We start from the raw sequence: 18,985 nt of genomic DNA, 5'->3' as shown, positions 1-18,985 counted from the left end.
TGAGCTGTACGATGTACCGATCACACAAAAGCACGCCTCGGATCGGAGCTCTGACTCATGTTGCCGAACTTAATGCACACCTGTGCTGACAAGAACAGGTATTACGTTGCCAGTAATGGTGTAGCAGAGCGGTAGTTTACCGCGCGGCGAATGCTAACGGGTTGTTGTTGCTCTCCTCACAGTCGTTTTCGTCGTTCCCGCGAGCTGCTCGTCATCGTCCAGTTAGGCTCTCCAACACTCTAGACTAAAAGATTGAAGATATGTATTTCGTTTACGCGTGTTTGCCACCTATCTCCCCTTTATGTTGCTCTCGACTTGGCGGTCAAGTTCATGAAGTGCTCCATGAAACCTTCCGACTCACGTCGTCCATGAAGATGACCTCGCCCTGGCCGTCCATGCTGTTGTGATGGGGCTGAGCTTTGCCATCAGACTGCGAGTTGTGCTGATAAGCTGCGTGCCAGGCCTCCGTCAAGCTCTCGTGCGCTGGGTCCTCCAACCCCTTCTAGGAAGGAAGCAGCAGCAGCGTAGCCTACGCCGTAGGGGCCTTTGGCCAGGTCTGGTCAGCAGACCAAGGATGTCGCATTGAAGACCGTGCCGTGCTCTTCTGAAGAGCCTCTTCCGTGCTCGATTTTCAATATATTTTCCGCTTCAAGTCTAGGCGTGGAGTATGCGTGCAGGAGCCATCTCGTGCACGAGTTGCGGTCCTTCCGTGAGACTCACGCGACGAAACCACCCGCAGGAAAGGCCTGCACCATGGTGAGCCCATGGCTGTGCTCCGAACCGACACACAACGTAAAAGCACTTTGCGACGATCTCCGTCAGCAGGAAGTCGTTTCGCCCTAAACTTTAGCGATAGACCCCGCTATGGAGTCTCCATGGACGCCAACCTCCACAATGGAGGTGGCGTCGTTGAAGATGTGCACCCAGCACAGCACAGCGCACCCAACGCGCTTGGTGTATGAGGTGTTGATTCCTGCCAGCCGCGGCCTGATATCGCACAATCCAGCTTGTGTGAAATTCCAAAAATGCTGAAATTTTCAGCACGACCGAGCGGACGGGGGCGGACGGAGCGGGTTTTTGCCGCCTCGGAATGGGTGCCGACGCTACGAGAATGGGTCGCTTCTGAGACGGTGTGGCACACTCAGCCCAAGCCTCTGTGAGCGCGTTGACCTTATAACCGAGCCTGAGGCATGGAGCTGCGGGCTCTCCTGGTTTGCTGATCTGTTGATAAGCTATGGAGCAAAGAGCGGCTGGCAACAACAGCAAACACTTTGGTGCAATAGCGATGATGTGAGCACAGGGATGCTACATGTACTTGACGTATGAACACAGCAGTCACCCTCCGAGATGAATACTACGTAGTATATCGCCACTTTTGAATGCTGGTGCGCAATGACGTTGGATCGTAGTCGTCGTGCACTTTAATACCAACTGGGCACCATCCTCTCGGAAATGCCTCAGCAGCACGCAGGCAGATTGGGCCGCAACTTGGCATTTAGTGCCCATTTCCTGCCTCGAATATGGTCCCCTTGCTCTCTTCCGTCCGCCTCCCCCAACCTCGCGTCCGCTCTAGGGTGTAGAAACCGCCCAAAATCTGGACTGGCTGCATTTTTTGCGATGGAGCCAACGCGCATGTCAGTCCCGGAGTTTCGCGAGAGCGGAGAAACCAACGCGGCGTCTCGAGCGACCCGCACCTCCATTCGAGAGAAGCACGAGTGAGCGAGAAACGGAGCGGGCGATCGGAGTCTCGACTTCCTGTTGTCTGCACTGACCGACTTCCGCCTCGTTCGTACCGACTGCCAGTCATGTTCGCCAAGGACCAGCCGGCGGCGGCCGTCCCGCCCACGGACGACTACGAGATGTACGCGACGCCCTCGGCCACGGAAGGACGCCAGCCCGGCGAGACGGAGATCGTGCGTCGCGGCGCGTCGCCAGACCCCCCGGCCGTGCCCTCGGACGGGAGCTTCCGGGAGAACGTCATCACGGTGCACGGCTACATGCACAAGCAGGGCAAGCGCACCATCAAGGGCCCCCTGCACAAGAGCTGGAAGCGCCGCTACTTCGCCCTGGAGAAGGCCAAGATCTACTACTTCCACTCGCACCTCGAGTGCCGCCAGTACTTCACCACGCGGAACACGGACCTGGTCGTCGGCGCGATTGAGCTCAAAGACGCGCTACAGCTGCGTCCGTGCGCGCGTCTCGATCTGCCGCACAGGGGGTTTGAGATCATGACCAAGCGCCGTGTGTGGGTGCTGTGTCCCGAGACGGAGGAGGAGTACCGACTCTGGTTCGAAGGTGTCGAGGAGGCCATCGTTTCCTGCGGCTCGGGCAACATTATCGAGCGGAAGCTGCCCAACGTACGAAAGTACTACATGAAGGGCATCACCTCCTACCGCCTCCTGTACTTCCTCTTCCTGATCCTGAGCGTGGTCGAGATATTCGGTATGGTCTTCTGGTTCGTCGTGGGCGTTCAGCCGTGTGACTCTGGTAACCGGACCTTGGCGTGTGAGGACGTGTACGACAACACCCCGGACGAACTGAGTTGCCTTGCTGACCCCATGAGCGGTTGGTTTACGCCTCCGGACTGGTATCTGACGCTCGCGGGCGTGGACGACGTGGTGTGTTTCCACAACCCCCCGACCGCCCAATGGGTGTCGTTCTTTGCCCTCATCGTGGCTGAGCTGGTGTCCATGGTGCTCGGTGCGCTGTACTACCTGGGCATGTGGAAGCCCGTCCGCCGTGGCGCCCACTACTTCGACGAGTTCGACCCCAAGGTTCCGGATGATCTGTGGCCGAAGATTGATGTGCTTCTGTGCCACTACTCTGAGCCTGCAGAGGAGACGATCGACACGCTGATGGCCTGCATGAACCTTCAGTACCCGCCCCACTTGCTGCAGATTTACGTGCTAGACGACGGCTACTGCAGCACCAAGTGGACGAAGGGTAACCCTGTTCCGGCTATTGAACTCAACAAGGTGGTGCTTGAGAAGGCTGGCGACCTTCGCCAGGAGGTGGCTCAGTTCATGTACGACCGCGTGTGCGACCCCAACGAAGACATGGAAGTGTACGCGTGGCGCAAGCTGCACTCGTCTGCTAACCTGCCTTCGGCTTCTCGTCCGAAGGTGGTCAACCGTGCTGACTGCGCTGTGGGCTCTTTCCGTGACGACTACCGCTACCCAGGCCTGCCTCACGTGACTTATGTCGGCCGTGTGAAGTCCGAGGTCCACTACTCGAAGGCTGGCAACATTAACAACTGCCTGTACAACGAGGGTGCCAACGGTCGCTACATGGTGCTGCTAGACTCGGACATGCAGCCTCACCCGAAGTTCATTCTGGCCACGCTCCCGTTCTTCTTCGACGACGAGGACCGCCAGTACAAGAACAAGTACTCTTGCTCTTGCATGGGCTGCCAGAATGTGGCCAAGATGTGCTGCGCCTCATGCAAGATCGCGGGTGTGCCGGAGGAGCGCATCAGCTACTGCTCCAAGGAGTGCTTTGAAAACGCAATGCACGTGCAGAGCGACTTGCACCGTCGTCAGGTTAACGGCACGTTGAGCGACACCCGCGCTACTAAGAAGGATCTGCGTTGCATGAACTGCGACTCGAAGCTGGGCAAGTCCGGTGTGTGCCGCAAGTGCAACACGAACAACAACAACGGAGACGTGGACATGTCGATTCTGCACACGTACTCGGACGATGTGCGTGACAACGCTGTGGGCTTCGTGCAGACCCCGCAGTACTTCCGCGACTGTGTGCAACTGCAGATCGGCGACCCGCTCGGCCACCGTAACTCTACGTTCTACGATGCCATTCAGACGGGCCAGGACGGCTACGACTGTGCATCTTTTGCCGGAACCAACGCCCTGATTCGCCGTGAGGCTCTTGACTCGATTGGCGGCATTCAGTACGGTACTCTGACGGAAGACTGCTACACTGGCGAGCGCCTCGTATCCATGGGCTGGAAGGCACTTTACTACCGCAAGGATTTCGAAGGTGAAGCTGAGGAGCGTATTCGTCTGGCTGAAGGACTGATTCCCGACTCGGTTGCTGGAGCTATGGCGCAGCGTAAGCGTTGGGCCAAGGGCAACTTCCAGACGGCGCTGATGAAGAAGAACAAGAACGTTGCTGACCCCGAGTGGAAGCGTCCGCACGTGGACATCCCGAAGTACCGCAAGCCAAGCAACTTCATGCGCCGTGTGTTCTACCTGAACTCGACGCTGTACCCCATCGACTCGATTCCGGTAATCCTTCTGTACTACGTCACGTTGTACTTCCTGTACACTGGCTACGCCCCGATCTTCGTGAACGGCCTGCGCGTGCTTGTGGCACTGGTGCCGAAGCTCATTGTGCAGGGTCTGTTGCAGGCTCTGAGCACTCGTGGTGTCGAGAACAATGATGTGGTGCGATCGCAGGAGACGAGGTTTGTGTACGCCTTCACCAACTTCACCGCCATGCTGGGCGCGATTGTGTGGAAGTTCACTGGCCGCAAGTCGAAGTGGCTTAACAAGCGTGACGCCACGCGCGGATCGCTGGCCGAGCTGCCGAACGTGCTGGTGTTCTCCGGCGCGGTGTTTGGCATTGTCTGGGCCATGGTGCGCTACATGGTGGCGTACTACAACCGCGTGTACTCGCACGGTGACTCGATGCTGTGTGCTGCCGTCCTCATGGGGTTTTACATCGCATACAACCTGGGCCCGAGCGTGCGCATGAGTATTCAGGAGTACTTCGGCTGGAGCTATCAGAGTCTGATGGACCAGGGTAACTTCATGGGCTCGATCTCCATCGCTGTGGGCCTCATGTTCATTGCGCTGTGGGTGCACGTGGAGAAGCCCGTGAACGGCTAGGAGAGCTCCGCTCGGTATCTAGGTTCAGGCAGCTGTCAGTGGCGCCGTCACTACATTCTACTCAACTTCATCTTCCATTAGTTTGCTCTTTATGCCATATCTCGTAATGAATATGGTTGTACACGTCATTTTGCGAGATTTCACCATCGACTGGACGGCAGAGCATGGCCAGCGAGCGCTCGCTGTTCGACCAGTTCTCCACGTTTGTCGGGCTCCCCGTGCGCGTGCAGGTGCAGGATGGCACGGTCACGGACGGCGTACTGTACTGCATCGACCCCGACACCGACCACGTCGCGCTCCTTTGCCCGTCAGGACAGCAAAATAACGTCAAGATTGTGCTGGCTCACTACGTGCGCGGCATCGAGAAGGACGAAGGCGGCGACCTCCCGACGCTAGCAGCACTGCAGGAAGAGCTCGGAGGAGAGGACAACAGCAATGGAAGTCTGGACGACGCTGCAAGCCTCCAGTGTCGCCGAGAACAGCTCTGCGTATTCTTAACCTCGGTTCGTGCGGATGTATAGCATTTCAATGCGATCGAGTCATTAACCTATGCCGCTTGCCGCTTGCAGAACTTCGTCCCGTTCCAAGTGGCGGCCGACGGCAGCCTCCGCGTGTTCGGTGGCGCCGCGACACTATGCGCGCCATTTCGCGCCGTGCAGTGCGCGAACGAGCAGCTTCTGCGGCGCCTGCAGCAGCTTCTGACCCAGTTCAACCAACAGCAGCAGTCGACTCGTGCCCACTCGTAAAGGAAATAATCGCACGCTCAGGTGCCGGTGGAATTAGCCCGTGAGGTCCATTCCAGCGCGGCTGCTCAGAAATTATGCAGGGCAAATCTCCTGATCGCGATTCACCACAAGGACGGCCGGAGCCGCCCCATACTGTGCCTTAGGCAAGGCCTGCCCTTTTTTGAGTCGCGCGACGCAGCGCCTCCTGCTAACCTATAGCGGCAACTCGCGTTGCTGTACGTGAGGGCCGATTCAACCGTTACGGGCTGCTGCATTTGTCTTGTGTGTCGTTTCGAGTCTCGACAAAGAGCTCGTCAAAGAGCTCGTCGAATTGAGCTTAACGTTAATGCCGGCCGCGGGTTCCTTCCTTCCTTCCTTCCTTCCTGCCCGCCTGCACCCAGAAGCGGCTTCTACATCGAAAGCGAGGCGCAGACGGCAAGTCGCAGTAGTCAAGGCCACAATGCAACAATGCGAGGTGTCTCGCATCCGCGTACTGCGCGCACTCACCGCCCGAATCGCCAGCGCCTCCGAACCCAACGCAGCGAACAAACGTCACATGAGTGGCCCCACGCGCTTCGAGTGGCCGTGGCAAATGCCGCGGTTCTCGGATTGAACCCAAACAGCCTTGACTTTGACACTCGCTAACGCGCTTCAACTCGAGTGGGATCGGTGCACGCGACGTGTGAGCGGCGGTCTACTGGGCTGGTTCTGGTCGACTCGACCAGCATTGCCCGCGGGCCATCAAGGTTGATTCAAGAGGCCGTTACCTCGCAGCATGCGACCGAGCGTTTCAAGTGCCTGAAAGGCTCCGCAAGTCTTACATGGTTGCGGTCAACCAAAATGGGAAGTGTACGCAATGGCCACATCGCGTGAGGAGAATCCTGCCTGTCTTGAAGTACACTGCCTTCCTCAATCTATCTTCGAATACCCTTTCATATCTGTATGTCAAACATTCTCATTAGTAATGTCATTTTGCCTGTAAACCTTGATTCCCCTCCTAATCTACTCACTAGATACATAGCCAAAATGGCGACTACATCCAGGCTTTTCCTCCACGCCCGCTCCATGCTCCGTGTCTCACTCTCCTATTGAGCTCGTCTCGGGTTAACGTCCGTCTCCATGAGCATGCTGCGGGCCGTGCGCGCGCTGGCCAGCGGCCTCCGCCGCCGCCGCGACAACCAGCGCGACTCGCGCGCCTCCTGCCCGCCCACACACGACCGTAAGACGCGCCCGACCGTTCGCTCCTCCTCCGCGGCGCCCGTCGTCGGACCGGACGAGACGGTGCGCAATGCGGTGGCGTTTCTGACGCAGGAAGACGCCGAGAGCGCGCTCATCTACGCGCTCGTGCACGACCCGGAGTTCCGCTTGGCCTCAGCGCTCGCCACGGTACGCGACGGCCAGGAGCTGCCCCCAAGTCTCTCTCTGTATTGATTCTCACTCTCTGTGTGCCTGCAGATGCCGTCGGGGCCCGACGTGAACGTCATCCGCGCGCTGCTGTTCGTGTTCGAGAGCCACGAGGACCAGCTGCGGAAGCTGCTGGGGCTGCTCATGTTCCGCGAGATGATGCACACACTCAACTGGAACGAGCTCTTCCGAGCCAACTCGGCCACGACAGCTGTACGTCTTCAGCTGTATAGGGGGGTATCTAAACCATCACGAACTCACTTTTATGTGTGATATGTTACTGCTGCTGTAGTTACTGCGAGAATACACGTGCGAGCTGGGCGGAGAGTTCCTGCAGCATGCGCTGGCGGACGTGATCAACGAGCTGTGGATCTGCCCGGACGGCTACGAGGTGAACCCGCGCTATCTACAGCCGCAGGACGATCTCCACGCCAACCAGAAGCGGCTGGAGGCGCTGGCGGAGCGCACGTTTGGCCGCATCTTGAGTGCTGCGTCTCTGTTCCCCTACCAGATTGCCAAGATCTACCGCGTGCTGGAGTTGGAGATGCTGCGGCTCATTGAGCGCGACCGACGCAGCAATGTGTCGTTGCCCCGACTCAGTGCCATGGGTGGCAGTAGCAACAGCCTGCTTTTTTCGGATGCTGGCAACAACAACAGCTTCCTGGAAGGCACGTCGGTGGAAAGCGCTGGACAGCTCGGCGGGCTGCCGCGACTAAGCTCCATCGAGGAGAGCCTCTTCGAAGAGGTGCTCACGCAGTCGAATGCCTCTAACGGCACGTCTTCGACCGTCGCTGCTGCGAAGGAGGAGTTTTACATGCACCTCGGTGGCTTAGTATTTTTGCGGTTCCTGTGTCCGGCGCTGGTGGTTCCGCACAAAATGAACTTGACACCAGGAGGTGCTCCGCCTAACAAACAGACGCAGCGCACCCTTGTGCTGCTAGCAAAGCTGATGCAGTCTTTGGCGAACAATGTCGAGTACAGCACCGCGACCGAGTCGTTCATGGTGCCTTTCAACTCGTTCCTGTCACGAAATCGGCCCAAGCTTACGCGCTTCTATGATCAACTGTGCCAGCAAGCGCAGAACGACCCTCGACGAGAGAGTATGGTTGCGCAGAGCAATGCTGCTCCACGGCTTTCCCAACTCTGGGCAAGTCGGAGTAGCAGCAGTCTGGGCAAGGACCCGTCCATTGCGAACCTCACAGGGGCGCGCTTTATGGAGGCGCCAGAGGCATCCTGCGCAGTTTTGCGCAACTGGATGAGCTCAAACTTGAACTATCTAGCGATGGAAGTCGCGGACAACAGCAAGTTCCGGCGGCAACAACACATCGTGGTCAGTAATGGAAGCAGCAGTAGCAGCGGGTGCTCCACCCCTCCGACAACAGCGACTTCAGCAATGACAGCCTCTCCTGTGAAACCGAAGCCAAAGAGGAAGTTGAAGACGTCCAAGAGCGCAGCCTTTCCTGCAGAAATTCAAGAAGAGGACGAAGAGAGGAGAAACAGCGAAACGGCAAAAGGATCCAAGGTCTCACAACGGCATGATGCCGAGATGCCAACTTCCCTAGACGAGTTGGACCGAATCATGGGCCGCACAAGTCATCGCGACAGTCAGTTGATGAAGGTCTACTACGCCAAATTGTCGCAAAATGGCCTGCAGAGTCTACTGCATGTGAATGATGCAGATGGCGCCGAGTGGACGGTCTATAGGAGCAGTGGGGACCTTGAGGTCCTACGCAAAACGCCAGGACATTTCGTGAGTCCATCGGGTGGCTTTGCGTCTGAAAAGGACCGCCTCGTGGAGATGAAGGGGCATATCATCATCCGGTCGACACCAATGCGAGTGTTTCGCTATCTCCGCTCGCTCGATAACGCACGCACCACGACCCCAGGAGCCATCACAGAAGACGAAAAAACAACGATCAGGAGAGTGGAGCCGCTGGATGACTCGAAAGCAGTGCTATATCGTTCGCACTCGAAGCTGTCGCTGTGGCCGGCATGGATAGTAAAGCCTCGGGACTCGTGCGATCTACACAGCTTCGTTGAGAAGACTGGTCGACCGGATACGTACGCCGTGCTACAAGAATCAATCCCGCGTGCCGATGTGCCCGAACGAAAGGGGGTTGTACGCATGGCTTTTGCTACGGGTGGTTTCCTTGTGGAGCCATGTGCAGCGGACGAAGAAAACGCGGCACAGGATGCAGCGTTTACAAGACTTACTTGCGTCGTGCGGGCAGACTTTAAGGGGATGATGCCTCGGTATCTCGCAGAGAGTATTGTCTACCGACAGGTGCTCGAAATCGAGGCTATTCGTTCACGAGTGGAGTCCAAGCGCCCCGAGATGAATACTACCTGGGTGTAGCATCCACTACGATCACAACGATATCTATCAACCATCCAATGGTAAGATGGGCAGCAGCAGGGCTTTGAAAGCCGGCTTGTGTATATGTGTCTCCTTTACGCACAGGACGACGTAAGTTATGCAAATGGCTTGAATTGTTTGAATAAATACCAATACGCTACACATGTAACTTGAAGTTGTTTCTCGGCCTGCTCAGTGTCCAAATCCTGCGCGTATGCTTCCGAAATGAGGGAAGCAGCATGAGATAAACTCTCACATCGCAAACTACTGCCTGCGTTCACACCCGACGAAGCCGAGATGAGGGCAACACCGGAGTAAAATTGCAGCCACCAAAGGAGTCAACGTGGACCGAGCGTCTTCCGTGATGAGGGAAGGTACCGGATCTTGCAGCTCTTCTCTGGCTCGGTCGTGGCTTGGAATGGGAATTTGTCTTCAATCGCAGCTCGCAGGATCACAAAGTCGTGGTGCCTCGTCGTACAGCGTGACAAATGAATTGAACGCCTTGTCTTCATCTCCACACCACGTCTTTAAGCACTCGCGCGCGGTGGGGATCATGTCTGCGCGGTAGCCAAGCATCTCGTTGTAAGTAGAAAACGCCTGTAGTAAGCGTGTGATGCTCTGCGTGTACTGGTCACTGCATGGAGATGTCTTTGCTGCAGCTGCAACGTCGTCCGTGATCAACTTGTACTGAGGGCACTCGCCGCACATGCACAAGTAGTCGTCAAGGCAGACTGGGTAAGAGTGGTCTCTCTCAGCACACACAATAGCAGTCAAACGTAGCAACTGCTCGGCCTGAGTCTCGCAGTCACAACTGGCGCTCTCGTACGCGTCACTGATAGCGTAAAGCAACGCGTCAGCTGCTGACTCCCCGTTTTCCCAATCAGAGTCGTCACTGTTGAAGTCTTCGCTTTCAGCATCGGTGAACAATTCTGTTGTCTCGGTTGTGCACGAGCGGCTGTCGTCGTCAGCTTCCCCCTTGTTGTCGAGATGACGGGGCTGCCACTCACGGCTCACTACCAACTCCGTGAAAGCTTCGTCTTCAGTCTGACAAGCAGCGTCGACAAGAACCGGAGTCTTTTTCGGCTGGTCGAGTGCTCCAGAGAGGGTGCCCATTAGCAGCGCTGCTATCGTCGATAGCACAATCGCGCAGTAGCGCGAAGCGATCTGCAACCACGTCAAGGAACCGGCTGCTTGGTCAGCGCCCGCTTGCTTCTCCATCTGATCCAGCAGCATGTCAGAGGCTGTGTAGGCCCAACTAGAGTCCGACTTGTGCGTGTACGAAGTGGTGGAAGTGGAGTTGCCCATGACCGAGCAAGTGTTGGTGTCTTGTTCAGCTGTGCGTTCGAGCGGACAAATTGGAAAATGAACTCCAAGTCGGGCGTGGTTGTCTTACTCCAGCTCATGTGCCTTTGAGTGATGATCATTTTCTCCGGACGTGTAGAACTTGTTGCTGCAACAATCTGACGAACGTTCCCTGGATACGCGTCGGTGATTGGCTGTCGACTTCAACTTTATGTGCCATAATATCGGTACACGGCGAAACGACACTGTAGCCATCTTGTCCTCCTTGCACTCGTAGCAACTTTCCATGCCCCGCCGACTGCCATCCGATGAGCGACCAAGCTTGAATGCAGCTGACCCAGCAGCGCAAAGGGCCCGAGTAGTGCTCCAGGCTCTCACTGAAGTCGTTTCCGAAGCTTTGAAGCGAGGTCTCCCGCTGTCAGAGGCCTACGTGCACTTCGACCAGCGCGATGAAGGGATTGTGAGTGTCGACGACTTGATGCAGGCAGTTGTGGAGCTGCGGCTGTGTCCGAGTAGTGATCTGTGGAACGAGCAAGACGCGGAGGAGTGTGTGATGGTGCTGTCGCGCGGCAAATCGAGGGCGTACTTCACCCGAGAGGACTTTGTCCGATTCTTCTCGACGGTGACAGAGACAACAGCATCGCAGCATCTCGTGCGAAACAGCAATAAAGGACAGGAAACATACTCATCTAAAGGACCACCAAGTCGTGTACGGTTCGATAAAGCGTCGCCACAGAAGAGGGGCCACCTCCAGCATCAACAGGAACAAGCCACTGCTGTCCCACACTCGCTTGCTGACTCGCCGACCGAAAAGAAAACGCAGCTGCGAGTGACGCTGCCGGAGTGGGCGCATGTACGCAGCAAACGTGCACTGAAGGAACTGGAGGCGAGACGTCGTGCACGACCCAAATCGCAGCCTCCCCTTACGTTGAGCTCTACACCAAACTTTAACTCCGACAGCTCCCTGTCTGAATCGCCTCTTGGTAACAATGAGGTGTTCCACGACGACGACAATAACGAAGCAGCCTCTGCAGCAGTCCCCCAACTTGACTTGAAAAAGAAGACGCACTCGGCGAAAGCAGGCGAGAGCCCCAACGATTCACTTGTGTTTTCGCTGTCTGAGCGATGGAAAACGTTCCAAGTGGACGTGGATACCATCATTTCGTACGGAATTCTTTCGCATGACACTATTCGGTTGTCACCGCCAAAAACGACCAGCTCAAGTACTAGTGCATGGACCTCGTCGTCCCAGACATCGGCAGAAAAGACGGCGGAGGAGGAAGCATCCGGGCTCCCCAATACGACTGCATTCCGACTGACCGTCTTCCTCGACGTTTTCCAGCGGCTCGAGACTCTGGCAGCTTTCTTTCACCCATTGCTCGTGCACTTCCCGAGAGGGAAAATCTTGCTCTGCGGCTTCCCGACACAGTCGAAACGCAGTGCTACCTGGCATAACGCGCGCTTCGCTTCTGCCTACTCGAAGCTTCTGGAGCACGTCGTGACTCGATCGCGGGAGTGGCTTGTACAGCCAAAGCTAGGCATTGGTGCTATTCCGCAGTATCTCGTAGGCTTTGGTACTGGTGGCAGCACGGCGCTGCAACTACTTGGTATGGAGCTGCCGATGCGTCAGTCCAAAGGTGATGGCGGAGGCGTGCTCGGGCTGTTTGCAAGGTCGTTACGAGGTGTTGTGCTGGTTAATGCACTCGTGAGCGCCACAGAGCTGGAGCGCAGGACATTACGCTCTCTTCATAAGCTGGTCGAAGCCAATGGTACCACCCAACCAACGTCAACCAGTGGCGATGCTGTGCAGCTGAACGAAGCGCTCGCGTCCGTGCTTTTCAGTGGCCATTATCTTACTCAAGTCGCCTCTAGCCGCTCAGCAGCTCTCGAAACCTTTTATCATACTCGACGTGGATTTTTTCAAGCGATAAGGCCCACTACGGCCGAGGGTGCTGCTAGAGCTAACGAATCTGGTGGAGACAAAGTCGGTCAACTGCTTCCGGTCCTGTTGCGTGGTGCGTACAAGAACGTAGACGTCGCCTCAGCCGTATCGAACCTGGCAGCAGCAGTTCCTGGGCCATTTGCTCTCATCGTTGTTCATGGGTCTCAAAACGCTCTATTCACTCCTCATCAAGCGAAGTTGATCACCGGAGACGCGGAGGCATCGTTCCCCTCTGGCTTCTCGCTGGCGAAAAGCGTATCCGAAGCCTTGGCACTCCGAACTGGATCTGCTTCAACAAGAAAGGAAGCTGACGATGATGGTCGACACTTGCATATGGCGTGGCTGAAGGGGGGTCACGAACTGCTGCAGGAACGACCCTCCTTTTTCCTCGATTTGTTCAGTCAGCTTGCGATGGCCGCAGTCACACGGCCAGAATCGACTGGTTTCACTGGCGAAGCAATCAACATCGAATCCGCCACTAGTGAAGACCATGAGCGTCTCTCCCCTAGCCAAAGTCGGCGTAAAAGCTGCTTGCCATCACCCACTTCGCACCAAGTATCGATTTCCGGTGACACAAGTGAACATCAAATGGACTCAAACCCATCCGAAGGCTCAGAGACATCGCAGTCACTTCCATCGGACGGTCATTCAGATCAGCGTGAACGGGTTTCTGCGCTGTTGTCGACGCGCGGTCTTCCCTGGATTCAACAAGAACTCTACGACCGGGGAATTGAAGGCGCTGGCCGTACTGATGTCATCCTTGAGCGCTATGAGCGCGTCCTAGCTGAAGAAGATCAAATTGCTCGACGTCATGAACGTGATATGCAACGTATAGAAGCAAAACACTCCGAGATTGAAGCTCAACGCCAGGCTAAAGAAGAAGAAGCCAGGGAACGTGAACGGCGAGCGCTTGAAACACGTCGAACCATCCAAAGGCGAGAACGAGAGGCGCAGCAGCAATTCTTCGAGCAAATGGAGGCTAAAAAGCTCGACAATGCTCGAAGGTTGCAGGAGAATGAAAATATGACACTCGAAGACTTTGTATCACGAAAGATGGAGGACCTGCTCGTTGGAGATCTGGAGCGCAGTCAGCGCAACCGAATTGCTGTACGTCAGATGGGTGAGCTTGAAGCTGAGCGCCAAGAACAGATTCGACGTGAGTCCCAGGTAGAGCTCCAGTCACTTCGCCTCGAGGAGCAAAAAGCGCATCGTGAGGCACTCAAAGCCTTCCAACGTGAATTCGAGCAGAAGGAGTTAGTATCGAGTCCCGTGGAGGCTTACAGACTGGATGCTCCAGCCGTTTACGAGCAATTTGAGGACGTATCTGCTGGAGCACGCGTGTTAGCCACCGATCTCGCGCATTTCTACGAGATCAAGGCACTTCAGATGCGCGAATCGACCGAGAAGCGTCTTGAGTTGGAGGCATTGCAATGCGGTCCGCTTGCCGCGAAGCAGCTACAAGTTCGCAACTTGGAACGAGTGCAGGCCAAGGCAGAAACTACTGGAATGGTCGCCAAAGCTGGCATGGGCACGGTTCGCATTGTGCCGATCACTCCTACAGAGAAGCAAGCACTTGGTCACGAGCTCGATGTTGCCCGTGACGAGCTTGAGCGGATGCAAAGTGAAGCAAACTTGCACCGTAAAGACTTGGCGTGGAGAGACCAACTACTGCAGCGCTTGAGTGTAATCATTCAGCGCAACGAACGTTTTCGCGAAGAAGTCTTGGTCAAGCTGACAACGTGTGCAGATTTGGGCAATGAGCGGGTGCTGTCCTTGCGTGAGGATGATGAGGCTCTTGAATTCAAACGCGACGGACTCATTGAGCTTCGTGAGAAGTTACAACGACGCAATGAAGCAGTTCAAAGTGAATGCCAGCGCGCTCGAGCTGCCACTACAGCTTTCTTTGACACCAATCTGCGCGTGGTCGGGGCCCTCCAACGAGTGCAACGTACAGTCATTATCAAAGAGTTCGTAGCCGAAGAAGAGGCACTAGCTGAGCGTATCAAAGCTCTGGACGAACAGGAAAAAGCTGTGCTTCACTCTCTCAAGCGTCACAAAGCCACCCTGGAGGAGGTGGCCACCCGCACCTTCGTCCTGGAGGAAAGTATGCGGAAGCTGCAGAGCACAGCCGAAGTCACGGACCTGAGCGTAACCAGCAGCAGCGAAACCAGCTCCAGCAAAGCCAAAGAACCAGCCAGATACCAACAGCAGGACATCGCCGAGAGTGTGAGGCAGATGAAGCATGAGGATCGATCGCCGGAGGAGAAACGATGGGTGGCGCTGGACTTCATCACAAACTTTGCTCATTACTACAAGCGCGTTGTTCCAGAAGAAGTTGAAATAATTCAAAAGAATGGCGAGTACCAGCAAAAGAGCGAGAAGAAGCTGTCAGGAGACCACCTCCAGCGATTGATGCAGCTCCCCGCGCGCAATTGTTTGGCCTTTGCTTTCTTTAAATCACCTGAAGAAATGGAAGGCCACCACTTGCTGCGGAAGTTCACATTTGGAGACGGCGAAGAGCACTTTGCGCAGTTAGACCACAACTTTGAAGCTCCTAGTAGCGTTGCCGCTCCACGCGCCACCCTCGCTTCCAGTCTTGAAGAAATGCTCTCGGTACTTCAACAATTTGCGAACTTCCCTCCATCGCGTGTTCATCGGTGCCCAAGAGCTCGGGCTGCGCTGCTGGATGATAAAATGCCACCTCTGACACTGCTGCACGTGCCACAGACTCAAATTTTCCCGCATAAAAGCACCACGCACAGTTTTCAGCTTCCCAACGACACTGAAGCTGTAGCTGTGCTCTCGCTTACAGTCTCCATTGTTTTCCAGGGGCACTTCAAGTCTGTGGGGTACCAAAACGGACGTTTAGCAGCTATGATGTACATGCTGCCTCCAGTCACCGGCTCGACTTCAACGCCGCAGAAGTTTCAGGCTCCGATTCCAATTGGCAAATGCTTCCACACCGAAGATCTCTCCCTGTGCTCGCCTCACAGTATGGGCAAGATAGTTCTCCGACACGAACCTCTTGCAATTCCACTTAGCTCTACCGCAACGTATCAAATTGTGCTAGGAGCACCAGTTTTCACAGCCTACACCCTTGAGGTGCGGGGACGGACGGCGCTGTGTGCAGATGAAGCCCTGCGACGAAAACGCGTCGATGCACTGAAGAAGCAAGATCTTCTGCCGCGCAAGCAGGACGAGCTGCAAAACGTATTCTTGACGATACAACTTAGCGAGCGAAAGAAGCGGTTAGCGCGCCGACTCGCCACTGAAGCGAAAGACCAAGCACGCACCGCAGAGCTTGAAATGCTGCGAAACAATCAAAACCTTGAGCGCGATAACGCCGAACCGATCTTAAGTCACGAAGACAGACGAGATCTCCACGCAGCAATCAGAGCAGCAAACAAAACTTTCACGCACTGCTGCTTCCTGTTTTCCAAGCGTGAGGAGGAAGTACGCGACATCGAACAGAGTCTGCGAGAGCTCACCAGGATCCATGTCGACGTCCTGGAAGACTGCGAGCGAATGGAGAAGCTGCTTGCTGAGTACCGCACGAACTTGCCACAGATTGCAGCCCTCGTGTCGGGCGAGCGAGATCAGGGAACAGGAGACGCTGCTGCTGCCAAGCTCGCCAGAGAACTCAACGTTGAGTACATTAGCAAAAATGGCACAAAGTCTTCCAAGGTACGGTGGGCCGAGCTGTCAGCCATGAAGGCGAAGCTGCCGTCAATGATGACTCCTGCCGAGCGACTGCGACGAAAGTACAAGAAGGGACGAGACACGCTGGACAAGAAGGAGCGCGAGTGGGTACTGCTGGATCGTATCCTCCACCCTCGACTCTATAGATGGGAACAGGACCGGCATGGCGGCGCAACTGATGGAGGCTATACAAATGCACCAGGCGTAAAACTTCAACTCCATGGTGCATATCCAAAGCTGTCAAAGGATGAAGAACAACTCGCAGTACTATCACAGATGGAGGTTGAGCGTATCATGAAAGCTCCGTGGAATCTGCTGGAGCGAAAGGAAATTCTGATCCGCAAAATCCTCACGCGCTTCCGAGACGACCACGGAGGCAACGCCAAACGTAAAACGAATCAAGATGGGACAACGATGGTCACGCTGCTGCGCGCGCAGAAGTCAACAGAACTGACTCGGGAGGAGCGTGAGTGGCGCTTGTACGATCAACTCCTCAATCCAATGTACTACCCGGTGAATTTCAAGCGTCTCGCAAAGGAGCTCGCAGGCGCTGTAGCAGTTCCTGGGGGTCTGGAAGATGTGACGATCTCGCCCAATATTACGAGAGAAGACATCGTGACGGCTATCAACACTCCCGAGGAAGAGCTATACAAGTTGCCCAGTGATTTACTTCGTGGACGCACCCTGCTGTTAAAGTACGACCCGCAGCTCACGACCAATCTCATCAACGCTGCGCGGATACAACAGCAAACCCAGGAGTCCCAAACGGCAACGGACGTCATCGAAGTTGACGTAGATGCTCGGTGTCGCCTCGTGTTTCAGGAGCTCCAGCGTGCGATAGCAAACACACGCAACGAATTTATGGACTCGTACGTGCTCCACTCAACTTTGCAGCGTTTTCCGACCAAAGTTTTGCGGCTCGAACTCGAAAAGGACCTCGATCGCTTGCTCATTTCGCAGATCAAAGAGAAGGAAGACTACGAGTTAGCCAACTTTCTCTCCAAGAAAAAAGTCTCTGACAGCAATGGAGACCCCGTTTCTGATTCCGACAGTGATGAGGAGGCCGTGATCGCTCGAGAAGTGCAAGCTCGACGCAAGGCCAAAGACGATGCCAAACGCGGACCGAAAGTCCGTGGCAGAACATCAAAGTTGAAGTCTTTGCAAAAGCAGCGGCGCGAAATCAAGGATGCCCTTCAGGGCCGCAGTCTTGAAGAGCAGCGCACGATTCTGCGGGAACAGGAGCTAGGCCCCGGTGGGTGCACAGCTTGCTGGACGAATCCGTGTCAGCGGAAGCCGTTTCTTGAGGAATCGCACGTGACCATCCAGGAGCGCATCGATGTCATCCGAGAGGAGCTGGAACGCGTGAAGCACTGCCCAGATTTAACGATAACATCCACTGTCTGCATGGCTGCGGTCAAGTCTGGAAACCACGCTATCACACTGCGCAAAAGCGACTTGTTTGACGAACTCACATTCGAGGTGAAGGTCTGGGAGAAGAATTTGCGCCTGAAGGCTGTCGACGAGGAGTTCCACGAGACATTTCGGTCCAAGAACGAGTTCTTTGAGACACAAGCACTGCACGGGTTCCGACAAATACAGCACAAGGACAAAGTGCAGATCGCACTGCAGCGCGAACACAATGTGCTGGTTGCGAATCTCACTGCAAACGAAGTGGTGGAAGATGTTCTTGAGTCCATGCTGGAAGGATGGATCTTCGGCGAGCGCGAGTCCGAGCGACAAGTTCTTGGATACGTTCCCAGTCTCAAGCGCGAGGGCCCGCTAACAATGCAAGATCTTCGTCGCTTCGAGCAGGATCGGCGTATTCTGCAAGTTCGGCAGGATATCCGCGAGGAGCAACTGCAGAATGCACAGGGACTACCGTCAGACAAGTGGAAGCCGATCGAAGTCGAAGCTTTCCAGGTGAATTTAACCAAGAAAGCTGTCCAGAAGGGCTCCGAGATGGACAAGTCACTCACCGAGACAGAGAACGCGCTGAAGTTCGGGCTCTTCTGCATGACGCTCATGTACTTCCGAGGATTGTCGTTGCTGAAGAAGCAGAAGTCTGTCTGGTCTGTCTCGGCTGCAAAGCGCCGGGCTGCGGCAGAACCTCTGAAGAGTGCCGAGCGTCGTCGCATGGACAACGAAAAGCGGAACGTGGACTTGCGAGCTCGCAAGGCTGCGCTCTACGACGAGAAAGCTCGCATCGGCCAAGCCCGCAAGCAGAAGTTCCACGAGCAGAGATTGGCAGCCTACAGGAAGAGATTGGTGGACGAAAACCGCAAGGCCACGAGAGAGCGGAAGGCAGCCAACGACATCCAGCGCGTGTACCGTGGCCGCTTGGGCAAAATTGCTGGCAAGAAGTGGATGCTGCGACGACGAGAGATTGATGCCCAGCGCGCTCTGGATCATGCAGCAGCTATTACACTGCAGCGTGCGTATCGCGGTCGCTTGGGTCGTATAGCTGCCGAAGACAAACGCGTTGAGCTCGCCGAATTCATCTCCCAGATCCGAGCGGAGGAGGCTATTGACGAGGAGGAAGAGCACTGGAACAACCACAAAATTGAGCGCATGACTCGTAAAGTCGCCGCCTTCGTCAAGAGAGAGGCCTAGGTTTGACATATGGACTGCATTACATGTACACAAGAGTAAGTGGTAACAGTGCATTGTTAAGTAAGACGATTCAGCTTTTTCTTCCTTACCCGAGTTGAGTCCG

General features: G+C 55.7%; 6 protein-coding genes across 6 annotated transcripts; 4 read left to right on the top strand and 2 right to left on the bottom strand.

Annotated features, from left to right (window-relative positions):
• Window positions 1-1,805: 1,805 nt before the first annotated feature.
• On the top strand, window positions 1,806-4,844 carry KRP23_2021 (Cellulose synthase catalytic subunit A [UDP-forming]; the record flags this gene model as incomplete). Its single annotated transcript, XM_067886700.1, has 1 exon — window positions 1,806-4,844. One exon carries the CDS (start codon window positions 1,806-1,808, stop codon window positions 4,842-4,844), a length of 3,039 nt encoding a protein of 1,012 aa, XP_067749359.1.
• A 164-nt stretch (window positions 4,845-5,008) lies between these two features.
• KRP23_2020 (uncharacterized protein) lies at window positions 5,009-5,590 on the top strand (the record flags this gene model as incomplete). The annotated part of the gene is made up of 2 exons (XM_067886699.1): window positions 5,009-5,347; window positions 5,414-5,590. The coding sequence occupies 2 exons, from the start codon at window positions 5,009-5,011 to the stop codon at window positions 5,588-5,590; spliced, it is 516 nt and encodes a 171-aa protein (XP_067749358.1).
• Window positions 5,591-6,654: 1,064 nt separating this feature from the next.
• Window positions 6,655-6,903, bottom strand: KRP23_2019 (uncharacterized protein; the record flags this gene model as incomplete). Its single annotated transcript, XM_067896052.1, has 1 exon — window positions 6,655-6,903. One exon carries the CDS (start codon window positions 6,901-6,903, stop codon window positions 6,655-6,657), a length of 249 nt encoding a protein of 82 aa, XP_067749357.1.
• KRP23_2018 (putative Ras GTPase-activating-like protein ngap) lies at window positions 6,689-9,329 on the top strand (the record flags this gene model as incomplete). Its single annotated transcript, XM_067886697.1, has 3 exons — window positions 6,689-6,955; window positions 7,025-7,186; window positions 7,266-9,329. 3 exons carry the CDS (start codon window positions 6,689-6,691, stop codon window positions 9,327-9,329), a joined length of 2,493 nt encoding a protein of 830 aa, XP_067749356.1.
• A 432-nt stretch (window positions 9,330-9,761) lies between these two features.
• Window positions 9,762-10,634, bottom strand: KRP23_2017 (uncharacterized protein; the record flags this gene model as incomplete). The annotated part of the gene is made up of 1 exon (XM_067886696.1): window positions 9,762-10,634. One exon carries the CDS (start codon window positions 10,632-10,634, stop codon window positions 9,762-9,764), a length of 873 nt encoding a protein of 290 aa, XP_067749355.1.
• Window positions 10,635-10,917: 283 nt separating this feature from the next.
• Window positions 10,918-18,882, top strand: KRP23_2016 (uncharacterized protein; the record flags this gene model as incomplete). The annotated part of the gene is made up of 1 exon (XM_067886695.1): window positions 10,918-18,882. One exon carries the CDS (start codon window positions 10,918-10,920, stop codon window positions 18,880-18,882), a length of 7,965 nt encoding a protein of 2,654 aa, XP_067749354.1.
• Between the last annotated feature and the right edge of the window lie 103 nt (window positions 18,883-18,985).

The sequence above is a fragment of the Phytophthora ramorum genome (genome assembly GCF_020800215.1).
Source record: "Phytophthora ramorum isolate Pr-102 chromosome Unknown Phyram_PR-102_s0002, whole genome shotgun sequence".
NCBI classification, from domain to species: domain Eukaryota; phylum Oomycota; class Peronosporomycetes; order Peronosporales; family Peronosporaceae; genus Phytophthora; species Phytophthora ramorum.
This window is presented reverse-complemented; position numbering and strand designations above follow the sequence as displayed.